Genomic DNA, 19,475 nt, shown 5'->3' with positions numbered 1-19,475 from the left:
CACACACCAGACACTGGCCAGCCCAAAAGGAACATTCAAAGGGATCCCTGCAAGCTAAGCTATGATTACATATTTTTTTTCCATAACAAAAGGAGAAAGAGGCAATTAAGGGCTGGTTTGGTTGTAGCCGTGCATTTTACTGCAGGGAACACCTGTCTACAGAGGAGGAGCAGGCTGCAGGCTGGGGATGCCTGTACCCTCCTGAGGGCGAGGGGCATGAGGAGCCTCCGGCGTGCTCCTTCCCATGGCACAGCCCCCCGCATGCCTCGACCCACCATGTGTCACCTCCACTGCGGTCAGACCTGTGCCTCCGCATTGTAAATGTCCCCCCTATCTCCTGAGCTCCTCCAGGCTACCCGTTCGTGTGACATCCCACCGCTCTCATATCCTGTGTCTCCCTCATCGATCTTTCTTGGGGGGTTGCCCCCTGTGCCTGTGCCCGGGGTGGGGGTGGGGGGAGAAGCCTTCTCTGCATCATGCCTCCCACCATCCCCATGCAGGAGCTCCCATGCTCAGGGCACAGGAGGGACCAAGGGGGAACTTGGTCCTGACTGAGCCTTTGCCAAACGTCCCTGTGGGGCACTGCCAAGCGTCCCCAAAGCCAGGGACCACCCAGGCTGGGCCAGGCTTTGCCTGCTGGGATTGCTTGGAGCTGCACAGGTGGCCACTGCCTGCCAAAGCCTCCTCTTGGCAGGACACAGTTGATGGCCAAGAGCTTTTCCCCTGGCCCCCAAGGTCAATGTCCTTAACTTTGAAAAAAACAAGCCGTGCTGCAAGTTTCTGGCAGGTATCACACCGGTGCAGTGCTTCGGGCTCCATGCTTTATCCCACCTTCTCTTCTATGGTGCCACCACCTCTTGTATCTATTCTGGGTCCTGCACCGAGAAGGTCCTTTCACTGCTCTGGTGGCTTCCCAAACAACACGTTCCCCATGCAGAAAGCAGACCCTGGAGCACCACTGCCTCCCTGCACTGGGCAGAGCCATCAGCCCTCCCTGGCTGGACCCATAGGAGGAGGGCTGGCATGGGGCTAGGGCTGGAGCAGTGCCCAGCTGGTCAGGCAGAGATGGGGCAGCATATGCCTGTCTTAAGCTGTGATTTCCATCCCAAATACTTTTTTTAACATGTATTACTGCACATGTCACAACACCCAGCTTGCCTTCACCCCTGCAGTGGGAGAAGGAGGAGGGGAGATGACCACCAGCTGCTGCCCCTCTACTCTGCACACTCACTGCTTTAACAGAGATAAAAAACCTGCTCATTTTTCACCCTGTGCATATATCCCCCATTAGCAAGGCAGAGCAAACACCCTCCCCCCGCTCAATATTTTTGGGAGCTGATAGATGCTATAGCAGCCAGGAGCCCGCAGTGTGGCTGCAAGAGCCATGCCGCCAGTCCTGACAAGGGAGGTGTTTCCCATGAAATGGAGTCAAAGGCAACGGGAAACTAAAATTCAATACTGGGCAGGGAAGAAGCTAAACAAAGGGCCAAGGTCTCTGCCCTGGTGTAAGCAAGGTTCCCCCTTGCATGCCTCACCTCCACCAGGTTGGGCTCCGTTGCACATTGAACCTGCATTCATTACAGCACCAGGGCCATTTGTTTGTGTACAATAAAGGGGGTCTGGGAGAAAAGCATGTAATTAGCACATCCATCATATAGTTTTTTTAGATATCGATATAAAACATCGATTCCCTCCTTCCATAAATTCCTGTGCTGTGGTGAATACAAATCAGGAGCTGCAATGGAAAAGGAATGCATAACCCCCCTCAGAAGCGCATAAATCTCCCCTTTCCCCAGCATATCATTAAACCTCTTCAACACTGATGGAAAAACTCCTCTGCCAGGTGCCAAGTGCTACTCCCCAAGCGTGCCTGAAGCCTTGCTGGCCTGATAGCAGCAACACATGGTTGCAACACGATGGCTAGCCAGCGGCTCAAAGGTTGCAGCTGGAGCTCTGCAAATAGTGGATCTTTCTGTGGAGAGAGATATCTCACCACTAAGTCGTTTTGGTTTGGGGCAGTTGGATGAAGTTTTGTATGGCATTTTGTTTTCTAAAATCAAACAAAAAACAGAAGGGGAAATGTCAGCTTGGTTGACCAAGTCTGTTTTGCTTTGTGTGAAACACTGAAAACTTCGATTATGTTTCTCTTTACCCAGCTTCCCGCTTCATCCATTCTCTTTCTTATTTTTTTTGTGCATGTACAAAAACCGCAGCAGAGCCCTTAGTTTTGAAACAAAACCCTAGGTGTTCTTCATTGAAAACAGCAAAATAAAAAGTTACTTATGGATGATTTTTTTCCCCCACCTAAGGTAACTATGAAATTTAGCTCACTTTCAGATGTTTCAGTTCCCCTAAAACCATGTTGAGAAGACAAAGCCAAGGCATTCAGCACGAAAGCCCAGCTGAGGTTTGGCTGCTGCAGGGCCACCACCTCTACACTCCCCTGCCAGCTCCCCTCCATCTCACATCTCCATGCAGCAGCAGACAGCTAGTAGTGCTCCGTTTGTCACTGCAAGGCCACAGATGTCCCTCATTTTGCTCTCCATCTCCCCCAGGCAAGGTTCCTGGCATCCCTCTTGGTACCCAGATCCCAAATCACCCAGCAGCTCCCCAGCCACTGCAGCTGATGGCACCCTGGTATGTACCTGGCTAGCATGTACTGTACATCCCACAGGTAGGGGATTAAGACCATGGTGTTGGGAAGAAGTGCCCAGCAGCCACCCACATGGGATGCTGCCCTCACCTGCAGCCCACCTTGGGGTTATCTGGGGCTACCAGCACCATTTCTCCCCAGCAAGCCCAAGTGCTTGCTGTCTGTCCCTGCACAACCCCAGGACAATCTCCATCCTGTCCAAGGAGATGGGTACCAGCTGATGTCACACCCACAGAAGCAAGCATCTGTTGCAGCACTATCAAAACTATCAAGCTGCAACAAAGCTTTTACCATCACATACCAGCTTAACTCCAATAAGTAATCAGCACACCTTGCCCTGGCACAGCCACCAACCTCCCCACAAGGTTTCAACAGTTCCTCTACTGTTCACACTATTTACCCATCCTCTTCAGGCCAGTCCACCCTGCTTCTTGCCTCCTGGGCACACTATCTCTCTCCTCCCTCCGCTTCTTCCAGATCCCTTTTAATTGGCCACTCCTCTCTCATACCCCTTAGAGCTATTTAACTACTTAACAGGAACCAGCCACAGCTGCACCTTACCCACATCAGCCAACCCACTGCCCTTGAAGCAACCCCACAGCTGTATTTTATCAATGATAATTAACCTGCCTTCATTCCTCTATAATTCCTCTACAAGCATCAGTTGATGTCATGCCCATGGAGGTGGACACCAGCTGATGAGTTCAATGAACTCTCCTTACTGGGGAGCATCCTGCATCCCTCCCCAAACCCTCCTTACTGGGGGTTACTCTCCACCCTACGTTTCTCTCTGAAACTGAGCACTGCCCATGAGTGACAAGGTCCACCAGAGAGGGGACACAGCTCTGGAAAAGCTGCTACCTACCCTATCCCCACCTGGAGCTGGCTCCGCTCTCCCGGAGTGAGGAGCGATAGAAGGGAGTGCCTGTAATTGCAGCTGTCAGCAGCAACAATCACGGTGCTGCTGTTATAAATGGCTCCAGCCTGACTTTTACTTACAGATTTCCCTCACGTGATGCTACAATTTGTGTAAGGAAAAACCTGCACCACAGAAAAGCAATTGCACCTTCCAGCTCTACAGAAGGAGATTTATGGCTTGTTTTGGCCATAAAATAGAGCAGGCAGGGCTTGGGCTGCAGGTTGGCGTGTCCTGACCACATGGGCTGGGATGGTTCGGATGAAGGGGACACCCAGCTGAGGATGAGCCCCCGTTCCTGTCCCTTCCGTGGTCCCTGTTAGCAGGGGAGGGGGGTTAGCCTAATTCCTGCCAGAGACATAAAATTGTGGTATCTGGAGCCAGAAAGGAACTGTGGGAGATGGGGGTCTCAGGCTGTAGGGGTGACCCGAGCCAGAACTGCTGGCATTGATCAGAGGCACTGAGAAATGCTGAGGGGGTTCCGCATACGTGCGGTTTGTAGCACCAGGACTGAGTCCTACAGCAAGGACAAAGCCAGGCTGTGTCCACCCTGCTGCTGCTGTTGGAGACCAGAGCCACTGTTTTCCCAGCAGCTGGCTGGGAGCAGATGTGGAGTCCCCAGCACGGACGCAGCCCAGTCCTTCCCCAGCCCACAGCCGGGCTGGGAACCCAGCTGCCGTGCTGCCTCTCGCTCTCTGCCCCGGTGGCACAAGGACCTTTGGGACACGTCCCCACTTGTTTTAAATGATTCTGTCCAATCTGACATCTGTCCTGAGGCTGCAGGACCTAGAGCCATGTGTCACGGCACCGATGGATGGTTCATGCTCAGCCCTGATGAATGAACTGGAGACACAATTCCTTCCTGGCCAAGCAAGAGCTTCCATGGAGAAACAGCCTAACCTAGTGCTGGAGGACTTGGTGAGCAAGTCCTCACCAAATGGACTTGCTGTGAACAGGGTCTGTCCCCTACAGTGTGCTGGGGACACCAGCAGGAGCCGACTGCCCTGAGGATGCTCACGATGCAAGGCTCGAGCCAGGCAGGGTCAAGCCAGGTTTGGCAGGAGCTGCTGTTGTTTTCTGAATGCAGCCCTTGCAAATAGGAAACCTGTGACCTTTTGTGCACGGTGATAAGGTCCAGAGGTTGTTGAAAAAAACCCACAAAGCTATGGCAGGATTTCCAAAAATTCCCAGAAAGTCTGGCCAGCTTTGGAGATTTCTGCCGTAGCTATTACCACACACCTCAACCTCACTTGCACTCAGCTTGTTGTTGTCGTTGTAGGTATGTGGGTTAAAGCGACGCAGGTTTAGTGCAGAGAATCACAGCGGCACATCCAACAGTGTGCAGTGACGCCGGTGCACGGTGTCACATACAGCTGTGGTTTGCTCTTCCGAGAGGGGACCGCTCGCCAGACATAAAGCATCTTTCTACCAGAACCAAGGCACAACCTCAGCAACTGCCCATCGACCGTGGGGGTAGCACTGAAAAGAGTGGTCCCCCCAGCCCTACCCTGCACCCCCAGGTCCAGCCGGCTCCGGAGCGGAGGGAGGGAGAGAGCAGCTCGGCGTGGGCTCCTTTCCAGGCAGTGGGAGGGAGGGAGCCATCACCCATGCGAAGAGCACGGTGCCTGCCGGTGCCACCCCACCACTTTCTTGTGCTTGTGGCAGCTTGGTGCCAGCAGCATGGATACACCGAGATGCACCCATAGCTCATGTCTCCTCCACGACCTGCCGTGACTCCGGCGTGATGGTGGCGTTGGCTGCCTAAGCCAGCAGCAGCAGCTCTGGGGACGATGTTTCTTATCCTGGATCACCTCCCTTCCCACTGTTTGGCAGGGTGCCCGCTGCCCCCCCTTCCCTCCCCCTCCCCCTCGTGTGTTATATCCCCCTGGGAAGGGCCCAGCAGCCAGGATGGCAAGAGGGAGGTGAGAGTGTGTTTAAGGGGGAAAATGAGGTTGGGGTAAAGGGGATAGGGATGGTTCCAAGGCCACCTGGCACTTTACCAGCCTCTGTCCCCTGGAAAACATCCCAAAGGGATAAGGGTCTGTCCTGCCCTAGGGCACAGCAGGGCAATGCCACAGGTGTGGAGAGGTGCTGGGGGGACAGTGCTGCGCTCCCCCCATGCTGTGGCTGGTGAGGAGGGGGATTTAGCACTGGGGCAGTCCCAGGGCTGGAGCAGAGCAGTCAGAGGCTCTTCCTGAGGCTCTCCTGGAAGCAGCCCAGGCAGCTCCGGGGCTCGGAGGAAGCAGCTCTTGTTTCTTCTCTAATTTTAGATCTTTTCGGGGTGTCCAGTTTTCTTAACCACTGGTCAGCTGCTGTCTTCTTGCACAAGGCAGGTGTGCATAAATTAAACCAGACACATATATATGTATTGGAAACGATCCAGGAGCAATCACTTACACACCAGCGAAGGGCGTGAAACCCCCCATCTGCTCCTAGTTGTAAGACAGCACAGTGAGTCCCCAGCCCAGCCGCCAGCAGCACAGCTCCCTGGGGCTTGTCCCTTGACGCTGCTGGGGGACACTGCACCCCTGACAGCACAGGACCAAGGTTGGAAGCAACCTGGCAGGGGCACCTTGACCTAAACCGTCTGGGCAGATGGTTTTTTCTTACTCCCCAGCTGGGTTTCCAGGCAGGATACGTACCCCCACGATCTCCAGCAAAGCAGAGGGGACGTGTGATGCATATGTCGGTCGTGAGTCAGCCCGGGAAAGGTCAGCCTGCTCGGGGCACCTGGCAGCAAGCAGAGCAGCCCCGCTCCCTCCATGGGGCAGGCTCCCGGCAAAGGGGAGCTGCTGCCGCTTTGGATTTTGCTCCATGTCTCTGCATCCCTATGTGTTTTGATAGCAATTGTGCCTCTACGCATGGGCTTACAGCCAGGGGTATGTTGTTGTCCGACCTTGGGATTTTTAACATCAAGCGTGTTGACACTAGCTGAGCAATGTATGGGCCAAATCCTGCCCTGCAGAGTGCAGGGGAGGCAATACATAAGCCCAGCAGGGCATGGTTACTGCCCACAGACCCACATGCCCATGAGCTGGCAGCTGGGGACAGGGCTGCCCCATCCCCGGGGCTGACTGTTGGGGATCCTGAGTTCTGAATCCACCTCCGTGATGGGCTCAAGTCCCAACGGATCAAATTCAGCCGGTGGGTAAAGTGACCCACCTGCAGCCAAGGCGGTGGGAGGCACATGCCCTCCTGGCAGGTCTCATCCGGGCTTCAGCTGAAACAGAGATGAAATCATCATCTTACTGGGCTTGGCAGAGCTGTGGGAGGTTATGGCTGCTGGGACAGTGCTTGGAAGAGGCCAGATCAGTACCAGTATTCTTGCTGCCAGAATTAGGCCCGTCCAGTGCATTATTATTGCCTGGAAACCACTGCTGTTCCTGACTTAAAAAACCTGCTGCAGGCGGCTTGCCTGGGTGTATAAATACCCTGACAATTCCCAGTGTATTGGGCTGTGCTGCTCCTGCTCTGACCCTGTATGCTGCCTCTGCCCAGGGGACCGAGACCCCCCTGGCTTCTGATGCTCATCATCACACCCTCGTCCTCCACCAGTGCTGGGTGGGAAGGGAGAATATGTGAAAAATCAATAGCTCCAGCTCAGTCTGCCAGGGGATTTGTGCATTTTGCACCGCTGTCTCTGGGAAATACCAATATATCTATTGCATTTCTCAAGACTGGTATTGATGAAGCAGATAATGGGAGGTTTGGGGGCTGGCCGGTGGATGCCGAGGGTGTCTGAAGCCCAGGGCTGCTGCTCGATCAATCCTGGCAGGCAGGGCAGCATCCCTTGGTCTGATGTACCATATCCCCTTGTCCTTCCACATCAAGCTCAACCCTGACCTGCTTTTACTTCTGTACTTATTTATTCCCCACCTTCCTTTCCAAGCAATGGCTGTGAAGCCCCTGGTCCTCCCTGGGGAGCAGAACTCACCACCCGGGCAGGGCAGGGCAGGGCAGGGCAGGGCAGGGCAGGGCAGGGGAGGGGAGGATGCGGGGGGCAGATGCAGGGGCGGATGCAGGGGAAGATGGAGGGGAGGATGCAGGGGAGGATGCAGGGGAGGATGCAGGGAGCAGCCATTTCCCTGCACGATGCCCCTGCAAAGCAGCTCTGGCAGGTGGCAGAGAGCAGCTTCGCCATACCCAGGTCAGGGGCACGCTGCTGCTCTCGGCCCTCTGAGCTCAGGCGTTATTTCTTCTGGTCTCGATGGAGATGAATTTATCTCCCCAGCTCTCCCTGAGGCTGACCCACCTGGTAGTCCAGGCTCAACACGTCCTGCTTTGGTTGTGGGGCCCGGGAGGGTCATGCTGCGACAGCATCCCCTCCTGTGCCAAACCCAGCCCCTAAATCCCCAGGCATCTTAAACGTCAGCTGCCTGGGGAGGAGGTATGAAGCAAGGTGTGGGAATGGTTGTCTGTGGGTGTCCTGCATTGTCTCCTGCTATGGAAAACCCTCATCTTCGTGATATTATGAATGCCATTAAAGAAAATTTTCCCTCTGCAAGACTCTTTTTCTAAAGCCTCTTTTGAAAAGTCCTTCTCCCCAGCAATGAAGGATCTTTAAATGTATAATTATATTAAAAAAAACCACCCGGCATGCTATTTATAAATTATTCTATATGCTTTCAACAAAGCAAGTGCCAGACTGCACTGGCGGAAAGCCCACTCCCGACTTCTCCTTGCTCGGTTTAAAAACACAAATAATGTTGCTTCTTTTATTTTTTCCTAGCTACAACAGCATGGGGGAAAAGCACAATGCCAACTCTTTCCTGGAAAAGAGTGAGAGATGAGGAGAACATAGCAGCCTGATGCAAGGGAGGTATGGGGACCGCAATCCAGACCTGAGGCACAGGGACCAGGATCCGGACCTCAGATGGGGATCGGTTGGGATCGGCATCCCTTCTTGGCTGGGATGAGATGCCTGCATTCCCCCTGCCTGCCCACCAGGCCAGCCATGGGCAGAGGGTGGTGGAGGCAGGTGGTGGTGGCCCTTTCTCCTTCACTTCAGTCTTCTCCTGCCCTCTCCTCCTTCCCACCTCCCTCCCCCAGCCCCTGGATATGCAGAGCTGAGTTTTGAAACGTTTCAAGGAGTTGGAAAGCCCCAGGTTCCAGCAGAGCAGCGAAACATGATGCTAAGCGTGGTCCCAGGGTGCGTCTGATAACGGGAGGCAGCGTTTTGCCAATCAGATATTTAAAAGGAGCTGTTGCTAGAGAACAATGCAACGGTGAGTTAAGAGTCCAGCCTTTGCCCTGCCTCCCCTGCTGTCTTCTGTCTTTAATACCAATAAACAGCATTAATTGGTAATTATTGGTATTAATTCAATAAGTGGTATTTATTAGTATTAAATAAATAAATAGCATCTACTGGTATTAATTAAATAAATAGCACTTATGTCGGGGAAAAAACCTCTCTGAGGCACAAGTGGAAGGGGGCTTCACTACTTATTTTCATCGCTGATTTTTGAAGCTGTTGTATCAGAAGATATTCACTTATTACGCATCACAGTACCTATTTCATGCAATGCACCCAGCAAGTAATAAAAATAATATTTATTTCTTAATCTGTTCTCCTCCTCCATGCTGCACGTTATCTCTGGAAGCCTGACAGCATTCAAAAGGTCGAAGCTGCAAAGCCCCCCCTCCCGCCTGCTCCTGCTGAAGGCAGTGCCACTGATGGTGGTGGGAGCAGGCTGAGAGCTGGAGCGATTTTATCTGGTGCAAGCCTGCAAAGATAACGCATTAAAAAGCTGGTGACCTGCTAAACGTAAGTCAAGCTGTGACATAGCGGTTGGCTCACGCTGAGGTCAGCAACGGGCAGGTTGCTGAGTGTGAAGTTTCAGACGAAGGGCACTAAAGCTCTATTCATTTACTAGTTTTCTGCAAACACAATTAAGAGATAGCATCGGTGAGCATCGCTGCTGCGTGTGCCGCTGTCACTGCCGGGTAAATCTCAGCACGGGAAAGAGCCTTCACAAATCAGAGGTCCTCGGGCCTGTGACAGGACCCCCATAAATCAGTGAAGCAAAGGAGCCCTGCTCCTGCCCACGGCAGCAGAAGCGATGCTCTGGGCAGCTGCCTGTGGTGGCGGGGAGGAACGTCACCGTGCCCAGGGGCTGGCATCTGGGATAGGGTCGGCCCTGGTGCAGCTACGGGAAAATGGGGAAAACTATCATCTGAGGTCATGCCAGAGGTTGGGAGGCTTCAGGGAAAACCCAAATGAATCGCAACCGCAGCAAATTCCCAGAATATGGGAATTGGGGAGGGGCAAGATTAGGGCCACTGGGATGCCTGGGGGTAACGGAGGGCTGCAAAGTCCCCGCTCCCAATGGCTCCACTTTGGTCTCTCCCACAGAAGCGTGATGGGTACAGGGCCCTGCACCTGGGGGCACGTGCCCCGCATGGGCGGGCAGCTCTGGGTGCTGCCCGGGGCTTCCCTGCTCCCCCTCGCCCAGCCATGGGGCGCGCGGCAGCCAGCCGGTGAGCATGGCACGCAGTGCAAGGGCAAAGGCTTTTGTGATCATGCAGCTTTTGGAGAATTTACCTTTTTTTTCCCCCCTTTCTCTTCCCCTCCTCATTTTCCTTTGCACTGTCTTCTCTTTCGTTCCCTTTCCCCCAGGTTTCTGTGGCCTGGCAGCCAGTTTCCCTCCTCCCTAAGTTCTTACTCAACTTTCTTGTGATTTCTCCTACTCTTCCCCTCCATTGACACCCCTGACCACTCTCCCTCCCCCGGGCTGATACCTCCCCATCCCCTCACCTCTCAATCCCATGCACACCACTCCCCCTGCTGCGCTTCTCCCCATCCCATCCCATCCCATCCCATCCCATCCCATCCCATCCCATCCCATCCCATCCCATCCCATCTCCTTCCCATCCCAGCTGTATTGCCATGCCCATCCCATTCTCTTCCCTTTCTATCCCCATCCCATTCCCTTCCCTTTCTATCCCCATCCCATTCCTGTTCCCATCCCGTTCCCATCCCCATCCCATTCTTGTTCCCATCCCCATCCCATTCCCTTCCCTTCCTATCCCCATCCCCATCCCATCTCCATCTCATTTCTGTTTCTACACCATCTCATTGTAATTCCCATCCTATCCCCATTCCCATCCTATTCCCGTTCCCATCCCACCGTGATCTCATCCCCATCCCCATCCCACCCCCACTCCTGTTCCCATCCCAATCCCCATCCCCATCCCATTTGTGTTCCTACACCATCCCATTGCAATCCCCATCCTATCCCCATTCCCTTCCTATTTCCGTTCCCATCCCACCGTGATCCTATCCCCATCCCCATCCCATCCCCATCCCTGTTCCCATCCCAATCCCCATCCTCATCCTCATCCTATACCCGTTCCCATCCCACTGTGATCTCATCCCCATCCCCATCCCATCCCCACTCCTGTTCCCATCCCAATCCCCATCCCCATCCTCATCCCCGTTCCCCATTCCATTCCCGTTCCCATTCCATCCCCACCTCATCCCCATCCCATTCCTGTTCCCATTCCATTTCTGTTGCCATCCGATTCCCATACCGTTGTCCTTCCCGTTCCCACCCCCATCGCACCCTGCTCCCGCCCAGCCCCAGCCAGCCCCGGGGACCCCAGGGCGCAGCTGGGGCTGCCACAGCGCTGCCATGGCCCCTGGGGGGCCCGGGCCAGTCATCCCGAGGGCCGGGGGCGCCCCGGGAGGCCCCGAACCGGCCTCGCGGCCGGGCAGGTCGGGCACAACGCGCCGGGGCCGCCCCCCCGCCGCTGCCCCCCGCCCGGGCCGGCCACAGGGGGCGGAGCCGCCCGCCCCGCGCCCCGCCCCCCGCCGGGCCCCGCCCCCCCCGCCGGGCCCCGCCCGCCCCGCGCGGCGGTGGGCGGCGGCGGCGGTTGCCGTGGCGATGCCGCCTTGCCGGCGGCCGGTTGGCTGCGGGGCCGGCTGACGGTTGGGAGGCGGCGGCGGGGCGGCGGGACGGGGAAGATGGCGGCGATGGCGGAGGAGGCGGCGGCGGTGGCGGCGGGGCGGCGCTGAAGGAGGCCCGAGGCGGGCTGAGGAGTGGCGGGGCGGGCGGGCGGGGGCCCATGTGCGGCGGCGGCCCCCCCCCGCCCCCCACTACCGGCGGCGGCCCTGCGGCAGCCAGGCGCCGCTGAGGCGGCTCGGCGGGCGCAGAGCGAGCGCGGCCCCGGCCCGGCGGCGGCAGGATGAAGTTCGCCGAGCACCTCGCGGCGCACATCACGCCCGAGTGGCGGAAGCAGTACATCCAGTATGAGGTAGGGCCGCGCCGCCCGCGGGCACCGCTCGCCGCCGGGCCGGGGTGTGCGGGACCGGCCCCGCTGCGCCCCCGGGGCGGGCGGCCGGTGCCCGGGGGGGCCCTCCAGTGCGCACCCGCGCCGCGGCGCCGCGGGCGGCTGTCCTGCCCGATGGCTGGCGGCGGGCGCCAGCAGCGTGCTCCCCCGCGGCTACCGGCCCTCCGCGACCCGCTCCGCGGGGGACGAGCGCCGCGCCGCCGGTCGTTGCCCGTCAGCCTCCGGTGCGGGCGGAGGCCGTGCGGCCGGCGGGGCCGCGCAGCGCCCGGCTCCCGGGCGTCCCCGGCCGAGCCCGGCTGCACGGCGGCCGTTCAGCACCACCGCCAGTTCTCCGGGCGGGCGGGGGGCGGCCGGGGCGGGCGGCTCAGCTCCGGCGAGGAGCCCGGCAGCACCCCCCGCCCGCCGGGCCGAGCCTCCCCCGCCCGCCGGCTTCGCCCTGCGGGGGCCGCGGTCCTCGCTGGCTCCCTGGGCGGCTCCAAACGCGGCGGCAAACCTGGCACCGGCGCCTTTTTTGTTGGTTTTGTTTTTTTGTTTTTTTTTTTTTTTTTAATTTTTAAAATGTTTTTATAAGGCCAGCGAGGCTCTGCGTCTCTCGGCTTCACACTCGGTTTCAGGCAAACCGCTGGCATCGGGACATCTTGTCAGCGCCGGTTACACAAAGTCCCACTGCATTATTTGTGAATTATTTGCAGAACACAGCTTTTGGGGTTTTAGCATGCCGCTTTGCTAAAGGTCGCGCCGATGGCTTGGCTGCAGGTTCGTCGTGCTGGTGCTTGACCTGCCTTTAACTAGGTGAAGCTGAAGGTGGATTTTTTGTAGTGGAACCGTTTCCTATTTCAGCATTAGCAGAAGTGGCTGGTGCTGCTGGGGTTGGTCTTTTTCCACAAGTAATAATTAAACTAGGCAACGGAAAGCTGATTATGGGAGAGCCACCATCAGCAAACTTCCTGACTGATGGAATCAGTCAAAACCGTCCAACATTTGTTACCATTCAAAGGCCTGTGTTTTCTCTGTAGGACTATAAAAGCCATTTCTTTCTAGTATCCCTATTAATCTGTCTGCATCTGCAAGGAAGATCACGTTTACCTTAGCTTGCTTTGTTATAACGTTGCACTTGAAAAGTTTATATTTGCCCTTTTGACTGTTCCTTTGCTTTCCTTTACCTGACTGCAGAGGAAGGCATGTTTAAATAAAATCTGTGGTCAGATTTGACTTTAGAACAAAACTGTGATCTGCTTGAATTAGGTGGAGAGCTAGGTGACCAAAGAACGCATTGGTCTTTGAGAAGGAGGAAAACCATTTTCTTGATAAAATAAAGTACCGGCTTAGTTGTGCATCGTGTCTCTGGTGGGCTGTCCGTGCGAGGGTTGTTATCCGTTCCTGGAAACGGAAAACTTGTGTGTCTTGCTAAGAGAAGGTTTGGAGGTGGGTCAAAGAGGTTAGTCAGGGAGGAAGTAGAAGGGCAGAAGATTTGGCTGCCGGCTGACCAGATAGAGCTGCGGTGGGGAGAGTAAAGGAGAGACCCAGTGAACTATGACACCTTGATTAATGTGTGAAGAACTCTTGCTGCTTATCGGCCACTGTTTTCATTATAGGAGGTTAATTTTCAGGTGTTTTAACTAGGGCAGTATTATTATGTCATTCTCCCTTCCCCCATCCCAATTTAAAATAAAGGTGGCATCCAGTAAAAACTTCCTTCGAGTTGTTACTCCTTCTAGACTTCAAGTAATCTTCTCCTTGGCTAGATAGCTTAACGTAGAGTGAATTGAAGTCAACCCCCCACCCTCCTTTTTAGTAATAACTTTCAAAACTCTTTGTTTCCCTTGTTGCAGCTGGCTGAATGTGAGTCAGCCTCCCGCTCATGCATATTACAGTAGTGGAAGAGCCTGGCATTTATTATTCAATAACTGGTGGTCGTGTGGGTGTGGTGCATAGAAGGTCGGTGCTACCTCGGCTTACTTGTTGGCTGTACTTGTGGCAAAGAGCATACAGCTCCCCTTTGTCAAGAAAAAAGAAAATAATCTGAGTTGTTGATTAGCAGACCTAAGGCCAAACATTGCTTGTGTTACTTGTGTGCAGGAGCGCTTACAGCATGCATCATAGTAAAATTTTTAAGAATTATTTGTATATGTAATAGCATTAGAATGTTTCTTCACCTGACAGTTCCTATCTTTTCCTTCTTAATTAAAACAGTAATCAAGTGAGTGAGAGGTCTTATTGTGTAGGGTTTTAACTCTGAAAAGATTATTCCTGTTTCCAGGGCCTTCCCGTGTCAAGTTCGAGATGCTGGTGAAAGGACTAGAAGACAGTATAGAAATTGCTTTAAGTCGTTCTGTACCATAAAGCTTACATGTAGTCATCTTATTTTTCTACTCTGATATTTGTAGTTAGTTCCGTTGGTGTGCAGGTGACTCATGCAGTTGGATGGCCCCAAAGTGTGGTAAGACCCAGGTAACTTGTGAGATCCTCACCAGGTGATGTGTCTCTGGTTTGATGATCCCATTATTGCCTTGCATCAACCGCCAGTCAAACTGGGAGGAGGGTGTAGTCTGTTGCTGATAATGTCGGGAGAAAGAATGAGACTGTTGTGTTTTGAAATATCTAAAAATGTAGTTTCACTTTCAGGTGGTCTTTTAACAGTTTATGGTCCTCAAAGTTTTTACCATTAATGTGATCTTTCCATCCAACAATAATCTGTTTAAGTGTTGTAATACTTTTAGGAAGTATGAAAGTTCCCTGGGCTTAGGGCAGATAATCAGTCGGTGGAAGAGCTTTAGAGAGAGAAAAACCCGTTATTTTTCCTTAAAACAGACAAAAAGAAGATATACTTTGATAGCTGTGGCTTAGGTTCTTATTTTCTTTCAGCAGAGGCTCTGCAGTGGCCATTACTGTGCGTCTGCTTTTTGAGAAAGAGCACTTGGCTTGTAGAAAAGAGGAAAAATGATGACATGTGCTGTTCTGTTTCATTCAGCTTTTCACAAAAACCTTTGCCACGAGTTGGCGTTAACACGGAACTTTACACAAACCTTGATTGGCTTGATTTGACTTTCCATTCTCAAGACTGCATGAAAGCATGCAAATTTTACATCGCATTTACTACACAAGCTCCATTCCCAGCTGATGGTTCGTGAAACCAAAGTCAGTGCCAGGTGATCAGCAGGTCTTTATGTGGGGACCAGTGGCAATAACACAATATGGAATCCCAATGTAAAGGGGCATTTTTATTGTTGAAGTACTGAGTGTCATTATCAGGCTACTCCCTGGATGTGATTTGGTTTAAAACATTGTATTGACAAATGCTTCCTTTGTGGAAATGCTTGTTAATTGTGTTAAATGCTAAATATGCCAAAGTTTTGAACAACTTTGGTCCTGATTTCAATGGCTGTCATCCAAAATCTTCCTGTTTTGTTAAAAGTAATGCTTCAAGTATCTGTACCTGCTGCCTTCTCTGTGCGAAGATGGCAGCGGAGGGGAGCAGCGGGTTTAGGGGTGTGCGCACGTACCTGGGCACTGAGATCCTGCAGCTGCAGCATCTGCAGTGCGCGGCAAGCGGGCTCTTGCTGGGCAGTGACCCAGGGATGTGCCCCGACCCTGGCAGCAGCAATGAAAAGGTTTGCTCACCGTGTTTCAGGGGATCTGGCAGGTATCTTCAGTTAAGTTGAGTAGCCCTTTTCTGAGCCTGTTAAATTACTGCTGCAGCATGTGCTGCTTTCCTGCACTTCTTGTCTTAAAACCTTAAGTTTTGGACTGTTTGTTTACTCTTCAGTTCCTTTGGCATAAAGATAAAACGCAAAACCCAACAAAATCCCATCTTTTTGTGTCAGACAACAGAATTCTCTTTTTCATGTGGTCAGTACTAAACAAATTCAAATAACTCTTAGATGAATTTCAGCTGATGCTTTTTTGCTAATAGTGTGCTTCATTCAGTTTAATTCACTTAATACATGGTGAAATTGTTGGGTCGCTAGCCCACTGTTTATCCACAAACCATGCTGCAGATTTCCTTCGCTCTTGTGTCCGTCTCTGGAGTGCTTTTAGGAGAAAGAGGAGAGTGTTGCTCCAGTGAAGTTTTGCAATTGCCAGATGGCAGTTTTGTTTCAGTTAATGTGGCCTGCATTTGTTTATCTGGATGCAGAATTCTGGTGGTATTTTTTTTTAAGAAAAAGTGCTTAATACCTTTGAAATTGCAGCATGTGAGGGAGAAGGAGAATTAGAACAGTTATAGGTGCAAAGTTCATGAGAGAGATGGGCAAAAGGTATGAGCGGGTGACTTCCCTTTTAAGAAGCCTCCAGGTTTGAAGCACTTCTGCCTCCGGAGAGAAGAGAAACAGGTTGCTAAGTATTAAAATAATTTCTCCGAGGCACAACCTCCAGCAGGAAGTAGGTGGAGAAAATGAAACTGATAGCTAAGGTAGCCTGCTTGCCTTCAGAGCCTCCCTTCCAGAAACAGGCTTTCCGTTTTTGGGAGGTGGCCAACTCTGCTCATCAAACCCCGCTTCATGATCGGCAGTTCGCACCCAGGCTTGCCACCTCCTGACACAAATCTGTTGTGTTATTTCACTGTTTGTCCTTCTGGGTGTTAGCGGACGGGCTTGGAAGAGCGTAAGCAGTTTGAAAGCTGCTCCTTTAAAACAATGGTTTTGTTCAAGCGGTTTGAGGGTTTTTTTGTCCTTGAATTTTTTCTCTGTTAAGGTTTGACAGTCGCGTTTAAGTCAGTTTCCTTTCTGCCTTTTTTTGTTCGTTATTATATCTATTAATATAAACATTTATACAAGTTTGCTGCTGGCGCGAAGTGTATCACCAGTGCAGTTTAAAGCAAAGAAATAACCCTTTTTGTCTAGTTTGAGGGTAGAAAGTGTAATTCTTAAATGTTTGAAGTTGACAGTGTGATGAATAACTTGGAAACAATTGTTTCTAAAATTCTGTAATCCAGGAGCACTGAGCCTTTCACTTTCAGGTTATTGTGTTATGTATATAGGTCAGGTAAGCAGTAACAAAATTTGCTGCCCTGCAGCTGCCAGATTGTGATATGTCAGTCTGCATGGGGAGAGGTCTGCGGGATGACTGACACCTTCAGCTTTCAAGATTGTTCGGTGCAGGGCCATCAACAGTGTTGTCCTTTTTAATTACTTTTTTTTTTTTTTTTTTTTAATGACTGGTAAAACCAGAGGTGGGAAGTACGCTGGGAGTTTACCTCTGGGTGGGTTTAAGGGATGGAGTTCTTAATACAGTGACCTTCAGTTTGCTGTCTCTTCACGCTCGTTCATCCTGTGCCATGTGGTTGTGGTTCATGGAAAAAGTTACAGGTAGGGAAGGATGATGAGTGGGTTGAAGAAGGTGGAAAGCTTTTCGAGCACTTGATGTACGGAGACAGATCATGTGCTGCTGACCCAGTGAGTCATGGAGCAAAAGGACTGAAGTGGCCAGTGTTGGGGAAGAATTTTAAAAAACCACTGAGGGTAGAGGAGAACAGTGCCACTGGAATGAGAGTCGAGAGTCGGGATCGTTCAGCAGTGGCTCTGTTGGGAAAACAATTATGCAAGTGACCTTTGCTGAGACCTCCGTGGGCTCAGGAGTCGGGTCGGAGCTGCTGGTGTAGCCTGCCACCTAGGATATCTTGTGATAAACAGACATGTCCTTTAGACCTTGTATTTGCTTAACAGGATCATAACCACTATGTTACAACAGTGCTGAGTTTCCAGCTGCTGAGCTCGTGGTTTTCGCCTTGAGGGTATCAGGGTATTTATTTGTTAATTAGGCTGTGATGTTTTGACCTGGGGGAGGAGGACACACAAGATGGTAAATGCAGAGGTGTGGGGCTATAGACCTACAGGATGTGTTGGGCAACAGGCAGGGCAGAAGAGCCAGGAACTAGAAAGACCTGTATGACTTTAGTGTGTTAGATTTCTGTGGGCTTAAAAGTGAAGGGAATAAAATCTAGTTTTCACAGCAGCTGCACGTGAAGCACACTCACGTTCAGTATGAGCATTAAGATGCCTATCTTTATCAAGTAGTGTGTGTGTGTGTGTGTGTAAACAACTCACTTTGCAGTAGGAATGGGCCCTTCCTAGTGGCTTCTAGTTCCAAAATTATGGTCCAGGTTATTCCTTCAACTGTTGATCTGAATTCAGTTTGTTTGATTCTTGCTTGCACTTGCGATGTGAGAGAGGGCGAGTCTTTATGACTGGAACGATACCAGCATCTTCGTAACTGTCTGGAAAGAGGTCTTCCGAAAAGGAATTGCAAGTGATGAGGTTTCTGATGTGGTGCCTGCCTCCTGGCTCTGATAAAGGAAGGGGTTACTGCCGGGGTGCTCAGTACTTAGCTGCAGGGCCTGCCTTGCCTCCTGCTCCTGCTGCCTGCACTGCTCATCTCTTGCACTGGCAACCTGAGCGTGGGCAAGTGGCTTGTTCTGTGGTCTGGACCTGAACACCTGGTGAATAATTCTGGCTGGTGTTAATGTTGTCCTTCAGCTTCCACCTCAAGAGAAGGCTGTCAGCCCTGGTTCCCTAATCTCCTTTGTCATGTTGTCTTCAGCTTTTAGAATGTATGTGTTTTTCTGTACTCCTATATAACAGTGATAAGAAATCCCCGAGGCTGCTTTTCCTCCATTTGCCTTGACAATCTTCTTTGTGCCACGCAACATTTTTTGTTTTGCCTTTATTTTTTTTTATACGAAAAACTTTTGACATCCTACCAACTAGGAAATATTTTTCCAAAGGAAGATATTGAAAGATTCAGTTGGAATAAATTTTATAGATTGGTAAGGCAACAGGCTTTGGACAAAGCAGTCAGTAAACATGAACTTGTATTTCTTTTGTTAACAGAAATATGTGTCATAGTGTTGACATCACATATCATAGCTTTCTGTGTCACTCTAGAGGATAAAAAAGCTTTAATTGCTTTGGTCTTCAAACGGGCATAGCAAAATAATGTATTTTCTGTTTTTTTAGTACTAACTGTATTCCTTGTTGTCTTCCTCTCCTTTGCAGGCTTTGAAAGAGATGCTATATGCAGCTGTGGACCAGGCCCCTTCTATAGAAGGTAAGCAAATTGTGATAGAGAATCATGTTTTTCTTGGCATTGAGCGCTGGACATGTAGTTCTGCTACTTTTCTGTCCTCAGTCCTCCTAAATTGGTAAACTCAGTATACTGATGGGCAAATGCTTGGCCTTTCACAGCCTGCATGCTAATTTTGATGTTAGAACTCTTTGTCCTCTGTCATTAGGACAATAAATGTCTTTGTATAGTTTGGGACTGTAACAGCTGGATTCTTCTTGCTTATAAGGGCATTCACTGGTGGAAGTACTTTCTTCATCGCTTGAGAATAGACCTTTGTTTTCCTGTGACAGCTAGCCACTTCGGAAGATAATTGTGCTAGAGAGATACTGGTTACTGGTTTGTTACCGGTGATTTGAACTGGAAGAGTCTCGTCCTTTCATTCTGCGTCCTCCCTGAATGCTTTGCTACCTCTCGTATGTGGACATGAGTATATTTTCTTGTTTGCATGCATTTATTACCACTGATATTTCAGTGCAGCATTTGGGTTTGAGCTCACTGCATTTTGAATGGTTTGTTTAATTAAGTGATATGTGCAAAATTTGTCAATAGAGCCCT

At 51.7% G+C, this 19,475-nt stretch overlaps 1 protein-coding gene across 1 annotated transcript in view; it reads left to right on the top strand.

The window, feature by feature from the left end:
- Positions 1-11,518: 11,518 nt before the first annotated feature.
- The window catches only part of XPR1 (xenotropic and polytropic retrovirus receptor 1), a 109,502-nt gene continuing 101,545 nt past the window's right edge, over positions 11,519-19,475 (top strand). Inside the window, exons 1-2 of the mRNA XM_080407380.1 lie at positions 11,519-11,822; positions 18,851-18,902. Coding sequence (XP_080263506.1) covers positions 11,754-11,822; positions 18,851-18,902 — 121 coding nt within the window. The 5' untranslated portion in view covers positions 11,519-11,753. The remainder of the gene's footprint in view (positions 11,823-18,850; positions 18,903-19,475) is intronic.

Source organism: Falco punctatus, assembly GCF_963210335.1.
Source record: "Falco punctatus genome assembly, chromosome: 11".
NCBI classification, from domain to species: Eukaryota; Metazoa; Chordata; class Aves; order Falconiformes; family Falconidae; genus Falco; species Falco punctatus.
Note: the sequence above shows the minus strand (reverse complement) of the source record. Positions and strands in the feature narration are given on the sequence as shown.